The 10382-nt window shown below is 45.2% G+C and overlaps 1 protein-coding gene across 1 annotated transcript in view; it reads right to left on the minus strand.

Moving 5' to 3' along the window:
• Window positions 1-8397, minus strand: part of Vps51 (VPS51, GARP complex subunit) — a 15299-nt gene extending 6902 nt beyond the window's left edge. The window contains exons 1-2 of the mRNA XM_004627261.3: window positions 8032-8397; window positions 7123-7252 (exon numbers count right to left, since the gene is read on the minus strand). Coding sequence (XP_004627318.1) covers window positions 7123-7252; window positions 8032-8259 — 358 coding nt within the window. The 5' untranslated portion in view covers window positions 8260-8397. The remainder of the gene's footprint in view (window positions 1-7122; window positions 7253-8031) is intronic.
• Window positions 8398-10382: the final 1985 nt, after the last annotated feature.

The raw sequence follows: 10382 nt of genomic DNA on the forward strand, positions 1-10382 counted from the left end.
AGTATGGACTGAAACCTCCAGTAACTGTGAGCTAAATAAACCTTTCCTTCCTTCATTTTGAGTGTCGGGTATTTGTCCCAGCAACGAGAGAAGAGTAACTAAGACAGTCATCCTCCCAAGCTCTCTGGTGGGTATTTTCCCATTTCCCAAAGCAACATTTTCTGAGCATGGTGATGCCCTCAGGAAATGCCAATGCTCTGGGAGCTGAGATGGGAGGATCACAAGTTTGAACCCAATCCTAGCAACTTAGTTAGATTTTGTCTCAAAAATTTAAAAAAGATTACAAAGAACTGGGGATGTAGCTATTTTAGAGCAGAAGCATTGGGTTCAACGCCCAGAACTACTTAAAAAAAAATTTTTTTTTTTAATTCTCTCATTGCCTGTGGATGGAATGGCAAAGGGCTTCTCCTGATATAACCTTTCAGGTCTTTCCATTTTGACACAGGTAAACGTATTACTGGGGTCAGGGAGATGGCTCAGTGTAATAAGTGCTTTCCTGGCAAGCTCAGGGGCCTGAGTTCAATCCCTGGTTCCACCAAAACAAACAAACAAAAACAAAAACAAAAAACCAGTAAACAAATTACTATATAACTAAATTCAGGGTCTACATCAGTGACTGGAGGACAACAGCCTCCAGGACAAACCTTGTTCAACACATTTTGTTGTTGTTGTTGCTTCTTACATGGAATATGATTGCCATACAGTAAAATTCAGTGAAGTAAAATTCAGTGACTCTTTTTTTTTTTTTTTTTTTTTTTTTGCAGAACCAGGGATTGAACTCAGGCCCCTGCGCTTACCAGGGAAGTGCTTATTCCACTGAGCCACCTCCCCAGCCCCTCAGTGACTCTTAATATATTTAGTATATGTACAAGGTTGTAATCCAACAGTACTAACTGGAGAACATTCCAAAACACTGTATCTCTTAGCACTCAATCCCTATTCCTTCTCTCCCAATACTCAGCAACCACTAATCCATTTTCTGTCTCCATGGAGTTACCTATTCCCACATTCAACGTAAGTACAATCATATAACATGTGGCTTATGTGTCTGGCTTCTTTCATGTAACAAGTATTTATGTTCTGTTATAGCATGTATCAATATGACATACCTTTTTGTGGCTGAATAATATCCCACTGTCTAGATTTATCATATCACATTTGGTTAACCTTCATCTAGTCCAGTAATGGTGAACTTTTTAGAGTTTTCAGTGATACAAACAGGCTACTGTGGCATGCATGCCACAAACTCATCACCACTGATCTAGTTGATAGTTATTTAGATCGCTGCCACTTTTTGCCTATTTTTTAAAATGCTGCTATAAATATTTGTGGTTTTTAAAAATTTTTTTAATTTAGTACAGGGTCTACAGGGTCTCATTTTGTGTATGTTTTTGTTTGAAAATGTTTTCAATTTTTTTTTTTTTTTACATACTCCTAGGAATAAGATTGCTTGGACTCATAACTGTTTAGTTTTCTAAGGAATGAGTCAGAATGGGTGCAATGTTTTATATGCCCACTGGTAATTTAGGAGGATCCCATATCTTCTACATTCTCACCAACCATTTTATTTTTTTGTACTGGGAATATAACCCACAACCTTGCACTTGCCAGGCAGGCACTTCTGCTGCTAAGCTACCTCCTCGGCTATCCTCACCAACCATTACAGCTAGTATCTAGATGTGCCCTTGAAGCCTCAAGCACTCACAGGTGGGACTCTGGAGCTGGTGTGTGTATGTGTGGTCATACTAAGCCACCAAGAAGTTGGAGCCAAGTATAACTTGGAAGGTGAAGCCTCATTGGAGGTACAAGGATCATGGGCATGTGAGACCCTGGAAGGGTCTCTCTGTGTCCCACTGTTCTGCCACCCTAATCAGTTCTCTGCCTCACCACAGACCGGACTCCTCTCCTCCACATCTTGCTTACTTGCTTTCTCTCTTTCTCTTTCTCTTTCTTTCCTTTCTCTTTCTTTCTTTCTTTACTTACTTACTTACTTACTTACTTACTTACTTACTTACTTACTTAATGTATTTGGTACATAGCTCAGACTCATAGTGATCCTCCTGTTTTCTGCCTCCCCAGCACTGGGATTACAGGCATGTGACACCACTCTCAGACTCTGTGGCTGGCTCAGCACACCTGGGGCTGGGGCCAGTGAGGCATGTGGTGCTGGGGATCAAACACCAGTCCCTGTCTTGCTCACTTCTATCAACTCCATTTCTTGAAAAGTTTTCTTCACTTAGCTTTGAAGGAATCTATGCCCCCGGTTGTTCCCAACCCTCTCTGAATGTACAATCTTGTTCTTGTGACTTCTTGGGCTCAATCCACACTGTGTGTTCATCACAGTCCCTCCCTATGTGATGTTTCATCTTGTTCCACATACCTTCAACTCCAGCCTCTGTTCTGAACTCCAGACTTCCTGTCTAACAGGCATTTCAACCTGACAAGGCCAACACTGAACTGTTGGATTTTGCTGCCCACCCCAACCTGCTCCTTCCCAGTGTTCTCTTTCTAAGTAAGCAGTTTGGTAGTGCACACATGTAATCCCAGCATGTGGGAGGCTGAAGCAGGAGGATCACTGTGAGTTTTAGGCCAGCCTAGACTACACAGCAAATTCTAGATCAGCTACAACTGTATAGTGAAGGCAGTGGTAGTACACGGGCCGGGCTGGGCTGTGGTGCAGGAGGCATGTGAGGGTACAAGCAGGCATGTGAGTAGGTGTGAGTGCAAGCAGGCTTGCAAGTGCCATGGGAGCTATACAGCCTTTGCCTTACAAAGCCAATCAAACCAGATCCCACTTTTTTTTTTTTTTTTCTGGGAAGCTACAAAAGCCCCTGACTAACTTCACTCTCAGGCACCCAACCACTGTAGCAGGGATATATGGAGTAGAGTGCAGAGCTGGTTGGTCCTGGCGGCCTCTGCACAGTGGTGTGGCCGCTCCTGGCCAGCTGTTGTTTTGTCTCTGTTTCTCTCTGCCCTTTCCCACTGTCCTGATGTAGAATGCACATTATTTAAAACTATTACTAATAAAAGACCTGTCTTCTGAATGCCTGGGCCATGGGCCCTGGGTCCTCCTCTCTGAGACACAACTCTCCAAGAGGACCTGTGCCCTCACCACCTGGAAGAACGCCAAGGCCCACGGGCAAGCATTTCCAGCCCTGCTCCTGGGTCTCTAAACACACAGTACAGTGCAGGGCCTTTCAGAGTAAAAGTGTGCGTTGAACTGGTTTTCCCAGTCTGGAGAGGGAGGCAGAAGGTTGGGGTGACTGGTGCACACTAAATCTATTTCAGTGTATTTTTATAAAGTATAGACCATGGTTTTGGGAGAAAGCGAGTTACTGAAGAGTGCAGTAGAAGTGCTTTTCTTTTCTTTTTTTTTTTTTTGGTGGAACCGGGGATTGAACTCAGGTCCTTACGCTTGCCAGGGAGGCACTTATTCCCCTGAGCCATCTCCCCAGCCCCAGAAGTACTTTTCATTAGATACTCATTTTAGTACAAACTCTTTTACACTGACTTATATAACTTTACCCTAAACCTTCCGCTTTACAGTAAAATGCACAGTAAGGATTTTTGTTTGTTTTGGTACCAGCGATCGAACTTGGGCACAGTAAGGATTTTTTTCTTTTCCTTTTTTTTTTTTACAGAACCGGGGATAGAACTCAGGCCCTTGGGCTTGCCAGGCAAGCACTTATTCTACTGACCCATCTCCCCGGCCCCAAGGATTTTTTTCTGTACAGTTTATACTGCATGCTATAAAAGTCAGCCAAGGGGCTGAGAGATGGCTCAGTAGAATAAGTACTTGCCTGGCAAATGCAAGGGCCTGAGTTCAATCCCTGGTTCTGCCAAAAAAATAAAAAATAAAAATTAGATTAAAAGTCAGCCCAGAAGCCTGTGATAAACACAGCCTGGTCACTATTGGAATCAGACAATCATTACAGAATATATGATATCCTATCTCAAAAAACCAAAACATAAATAAATATTAATAAAATAGAGAAGTTATGAGGCCTGGGGTTAATCCCCAGTACATTGGAGGGGAGGATTTAGCTCATCCATTTCTCAGCTTTTTGGTTTTCTGAGTCAGGGTCTCAACATCTATGTAGTTCAGGTTGACCTTTAATTCACTATGAAGTCATGGTGGCCTCAAACTCTGTAATTCTCCTGCATCAACCTCCCAAATGCTGTGATCACAGGCATGCACTGCCACACCTGGCTACTCCATTTCTGTTCATTCCATCTCAGTAGAAAGCAGATCCTCACTACCACTTACAGGACCTTCGTTACCTGAGTCCTACTAACCCTCCAACCTTTTTCATCTTCCCTTCCCTGGATTCCCTGCTGCACTGAAACACCCTAGGCTCTCTCTTCTTCTTCTTTTTTTTGCGGAACTGGGGATTGAACTCAGACCCTTGTGTTTGCCAGGAATAGGCTCTCTCTTCTAATCCTCTCCTCAGCTCTTCTTCCCCATGCTGGCTCTGTCTCCCAGGGCCTGCTCAACTCACATCTCAGAGCACCTCCCACACTCACCCTCACTAAAGCTGGACCACACACACCATCAGTCTCTTCCTGTCCCTCAATCTATTGCCTACCACCTTTATTAATGTATTATTTCATTTTTAATTGTTTTTGACACTAGCAATCAAACTCAGGACCTCATGCTTGCCAGGCAGGTCCTGCACCACTGAGCTATATCCCCAGTTAATGCATCATTTATTGTCTGTCTCTCCAACTAGAGTGTGGCCTCTAAAAAACAGGAACTTTTTTTTTGGTGGGGGTTGGGGGTGTGGGGAGGTGTTGAGACAAGGTCTTACTATGTAGTCCACATTGGCCTTGAACTCACAGTGATCCTCCTGCCTCAGCCTGAGTCCTAGAAACAGAAGCACACACCATCATGTCCAGCTCAAAAGGCAGGAACTTTGTCTGGTAGGTCTATTGCTATATACCTAATGTACAAAACAGCAGTTCATCAAACCAAACCAAACCAGGGCCGGACTAAAGTGCCTGCTTAGGCAGAACACAGTGGCCGGCATTTGATCCCTGGCATGCTCCACCCGCAATTGAGACTGAACGTGGTGGTGCACACCTGTAATCCCAGCACTTGGGAGGCTGAAAACAGGAGAATCACTGAGTCCAATTTGTGTAGTGAGAACCTCTAGACCCTGTCCTAAATATAGAAACAAACAAACACTAAACCACAGGACCAGAGAGATAGTTCAGTGGCCGGGGAGATGGTCCAGTGGAATAAGTGCTTCCCTGGCAAGCACAAGGGCCTGAGTTCAACCCCCATTTCCACCAAAAAAAAAAACAAAAAAAAAAAACTACCTGGTAAGTACAAGGTCCTAAAAAAACAAACCAAAAAAACACCAAAACAACTCACCACCAACAAAAAAACAATGCATGCTTTTTATAAACTGATAACCTTAATACTCATTATATAATCTGCTCCCTTCCTTTTTTTTTTTTTTTGCAGAACCGGGGATTGAACTCAGATCCTTGCATTTGTCAGTCAAGCGCTTATCCTACTGAGCCATCTCCCCGGCCCCAAGCTGCTCCCTTCTTCTTAGGAAAAAAAAATCTAGAAACCAAACTATCCTTATTAAAAAACAGCTAAGGGTTAAAGCATGCATATTCCAACAAATGTGGAAAGATAGTATTTGTGAAACTCATGAAAAAGTTTTCAGTACATTGTTATGTCATTTATACACTGGCACTAGCAAGCAGAGGGCTGCCTGCTACAAATCTGATAAAAGAACAGTAAGTATGCTAGTACACCCAGCACTGTGACGCTAGGAAGACAACACCTGAGGACACAATCCCAGTCTGTGCTGATGGAACATTACACGAACTGTACTGCAGTCAGGCCCATGGAGTCTGCTTCCTGGGCTAAGTAAACACAGGTCCAAAATTATTTCGTAAGTCTGAGGTATATCTCTTCAAAACAGGGCTGAAGATAATGTGGAGGACTGCTGAACCCTGCCTAGTACTAGAAAATAAAGGAAAAAGCCTTTACACGATCTTTGTGCCCCTTAAAGTCATAATTTTTCTCTGTTTGCTAAAGTAGGGAGGGAGAAAGAACAGTAAGAGGGGCTGGGGAGATAGCTCAGTAGAATAAGTGCTTGTCTGGCAAGCACAAGGGCCTGAATTCAATCCCCGGTTCCATCAAAAAAAAAAAAAGAAAGAATCTGAGGAGAAGAATAGTAAGAAAGAAAGAAGGAAAGGAACCCCAAGGCATGATCTGGATTAGAGATGAAAGCTACCACTAAAAAAAATTAAACCTTGGATCTGGCCAAATAGCTCAGCAAATTAAAGTGCCTGCAAGCAGGGGCAGGAGCCAGGGGTTTGATCCCCGGGGCCTACTGTGCTCGCTATGCCCCCAGGGTGTACTGAGATGGCAATTGAGACTGGGCCTGGTGGCACATGCCTGTAATCCCAGCTCTCAGGAGGATGTAAACAGGCAGATCCCTAGGAGTCCAATCTAGTTGTGAGACTCTGAACACCCTGTAGACCCTTCCCCAAAATACAAAAATAAATGAAAATATAAATAAATTAATAAAATTAAACCTTGGGCTAGGGAGATAGCACGACAGTCTAAACACCTGCCTGGCAAGCATAAGGACCAGTTCGATCCCCAGTACCACAGGCTGTGCCAGCCCTAGAACCCTGGGCGTGCCGTGCCAGCCACTGAAACCAGACATGGGGGCGCAAACCTGTAATCCCAGTGCTGGGGAGGCTGACATAAGAGGATCACTACAAGTCTGAGCTCTGTAATGAGACCCTGTACCAAAGAAATAATAAAGATTTTTAAAAATTAAATCTTGCTGAAGCTTCCTTGCTATCAGGGGTTGTTATTTAAATGCTTTACACAAATTTATCTCATTTTATCCTTATTCCCATTTGGTTCCCAAACCAAGCCCTATGGAATATAGCTCACTGGGAGAGTGCTTGCCCAAACCAAGCCCCAGGAGGAGTTATTATCTCTATACTGGTCTGACCATGAAGGCCAGAGAGAGAGAGGTCACAGTGCACTGATATCCTGGCAGAACTAGAATCTGGGCCTCTAAATCAGGAGTTTTCCCAACACAGGTGGGGAATTAAGACTGTGGGTGTGTGGCCAGTGCGGATCACCTGTGGCCGAGATGAACTTGTTGTAGTTCTCATAGACCAGGGTCTGCATGTCGCTGTCTAGAGCCCGGATCTGCCGCACCATGTCCGTCTCGCTGTCCATCAGCTGGGCTAGTGGGCACTCTCTACGCAGCTAAAGAAGTAGGGCAGTTAGTGCTTTGAGTTAGTGTTCATTTAGTGTTGATTAGTGTTCCCCAGCTTGGGCCCCAACTGGCAGGCTCTTGGTTGCAAGAAAACCCCCATTGTGTGTAAAATTGAGAATGTAAATAAGGACCAAAATGTATAATAGCTACTGGGAAATGAGAAGAAAGTGTTCAAATAAGAAGGGGAACAAAGGAGGGGAGAGGAGGAAAGGAAAGAAGAGACAAGAGAAAAAAGAATAGAAGGAAAAAATGGAAAAGGTTTTGTAAATGAAGAGAGGTTTGAAAGGTGGGAAGAATGAGAAAAAAAACAAAAACAGGAGCAAGATGTATCATGCATAGGTACAAATTCCCTTTGACGTGATCTATATATAAAGCTGTGAAAAAAGAAAAGTCCCGATCCCACTGCTTTTAGGAATCATAGACATGGATCTTACATCAGGGGTTAGTAGTTTGGCGCTGGCAGGAGCTGACCATCAGGCTCGGCCTACACCCAGCCCCGCCCCTGTCAGCTGGGTTACGCCCCTACCCAGGACCTATGGAAACCTCAGACCTCAGACCCCACACCACCTAGGGTCAGTCCAGACCTGCCCACACGCCCTTAGGTTTAAGCTCTGCTCCCGCAGCCCGGTCAAAGGTCCTTATCCCATGAAGCCCAGCTTTTCTACCCGCCCATCTGAATTATGACTTGGGGGTCCAATATATTCGGGGCCTAAACCCCTCCTCCCACACCCACTCCCACACACCCACACACCCACCCACCCCCACACACCTTGTCCAGATACACTTCCGGGTCGAAGTGCGCCCCATTGAGATCGGTTGGGTCCAGAGGGTCCAGCCCGGAGGGGCGCCCCCCAGCCTCTCCCTCCGAGAGTCCATAGTAAAGCTTCAGCATCCCGTGAGCCTTCCGCCGACGTTCAGGGGCATCAGCCTCAGGCCCTTCGGGGGAATCCCCAGGTCCAGATGCGGGACCAGGCAAGGCGGCTTCTGCCGCCATCATTCCAGCTGCAGCTGGGAGGCTGGCTGGAGGCTGGCTGGAGGCTGACAGGGGAACCGGGAGGAAGCACTTCCGGGATCCATAAAGTTGTTGTTGAAGCGAGGCAGTCCTTTGGGTGAAGCGTCCTTCTACAGCTCTGGGTCCTTCAAGGCTAGAGTTCCCCCGCAACTGTCTTCCCTGAGTAAAGAAGTTCCGCGGGAGCCCGGGGTTCCACCAATGTCCTGGGGAAAAGATTTTTTTTCTTTGCACCAGGGAATCAAACTCAGGACTAGTGCCCTTGCATAAAAGGGCAGGTCGCGACCCTGTGTATTCCCGCAGGCTAGAGGTCCACAGCATAAGTGGAGATTGACCAGTGGAACACTTCCCACAGTTAGCTGTTACTAAAAACTCAAAAATTTCGCCATCGCTGAGTGGTGAACAAACTAGATTAGGGCTGGGAGCATTTAATATGCGTCCGGCAGACTACACAGTGCCTTTAGTACAGTATTTAAGGGCTGGGCCTGAGAAGGAGGGGGAGAAAGAAAAAAAACTAGGGGCTCAATTCCCAATGGTGTGGGGGGGCGTTCTGGGATCTCCTAGATTGTCTCTGTGTGTGTGTGTGTGTGTGTGTGTGTGTGTTCTTTGCTTTGTTTTGACAGGGTCTCCTTATGTAGTTCAGGCTGGCCTTGAATGCACTATGGAGCCCAGGCTGGCCTCAGACTTGCAGTGATGCTCCTGCCTCAGCCTTACTCGAGCTGGAATTACAGGCCTGCACCACTATGCCTGGATACCTAGCTGATGTTGGTGCTGCTCCTGGTGCTGGTGCTGGGGCTCCTTTTTTTTTTTTTTTTTTTTTTTTAATTCTCTTTTTGAGAGAGGATTTTGCTATGCAGTTCAGTGCTGAGATTATAGGTGTATGCCACTATGCCTGGCCACTTTTTAAAATTCTAAGAATTTCTAGTGCAAGCTTCAATTTAAGAACCTTCTTAGGCTGGACATGGGGGTGCATGCCTATAATCCCAGCACTTGGGAGGCTGAAGCAGGAGGATCAGCTCAAGTTTGAGGCCAGCCTGGGTTACAGAGTGAGTGAGTTCAAGTTCAAAGGCCAAGGGAAAAAAAAAAAAAAAAAGCTAGCCTGAACTGCATAGCCAAATCCTGTCTCCAAGGGAAAAAAAAGTTAGAAAGACTCTGTGGTTAGAAAAAAACTTGGTTGACACTAACTAACTGATGGGATGTAGTGTGGTGAGTGAGGGGATGGATGAGGATGAGAGGTGGAGAATAATTCCCTGGCTTCTGCCTGGGACAAAGGTGCAGCCAGGCTGGGCATGGTAGTGAACGCTTGTAATCCCAGCACTTGGGAGACTGAGACAGGAGGAATGATTCACGTTTGAGACCAGCCCGGGCTACAAAGTGAGCTCAGGCTAGCCTGAACTGCATAGTGAAACCCTGTCTCGGGGCCGGGGAGATGGCTCAGTGGAATAAGCGCTTCCCTGGCAAGCGCAAAGGCCTGAGTTCAATCCCTGATTCTGGAAAAAAAAAAACAAAAAACCCTGTCTCAAAAAGACCAATCTCCCCACCCCCAACAAACAAACAAAAAAGGTGCAGCCATTCATGTGGGAAATCATGGTGATTTTACCATTGTTTATTTAAATCTGAGTTGTGACCCTGGAGTGTAACATTAGCTTCCCACCTGTAAGCTATGCACAGAAACTATGTATGCACCCCTAGATGCTCTGACCAGTTGACATGTTGGAAAGGGGGTCACTTCATATCCTATGCCAATATAACATCAAAAGCCCTTTCAATGGATAAAAAAGATGAGGTCTTTTCATACAATGGAGTGCTACTCAGCCATAAAGGATAAACTTGAGACTTCTATAGGTAAATGGGTACAACTCAAGACCATACTCATACGTGAAATAAACCAGATACACGCGTAAGCATCATATTGTCTTCATAGTAGAAGAAGCTGAAAGAGTAAATAAGATCCACAATGTATAACAGATATTGTAAAATGGGAAGAAACTCCAACAGGAAAGAGAAACTAGGATGGAGGAATGGAAAAGAGGAAGGGAAAAGCATATATGTATAGATATAATATATCTTAACGAAATAGTTAGGATAGATATACAGCTCCTTTCTCTTAA

This window comes from Octodon degus, unplaced genomic scaffold (assembly GCF_000260255.1).
Source record: "Octodon degus isolate 3935 unplaced genomic scaffold, OctDeg1.0 scaffold00018, whole genome shotgun sequence".
In the NCBI taxonomy this organism is placed as follows: domain Eukaryota; kingdom Metazoa; phylum Chordata; class Mammalia; order Rodentia; family Octodontidae; genus Octodon; species Octodon degus.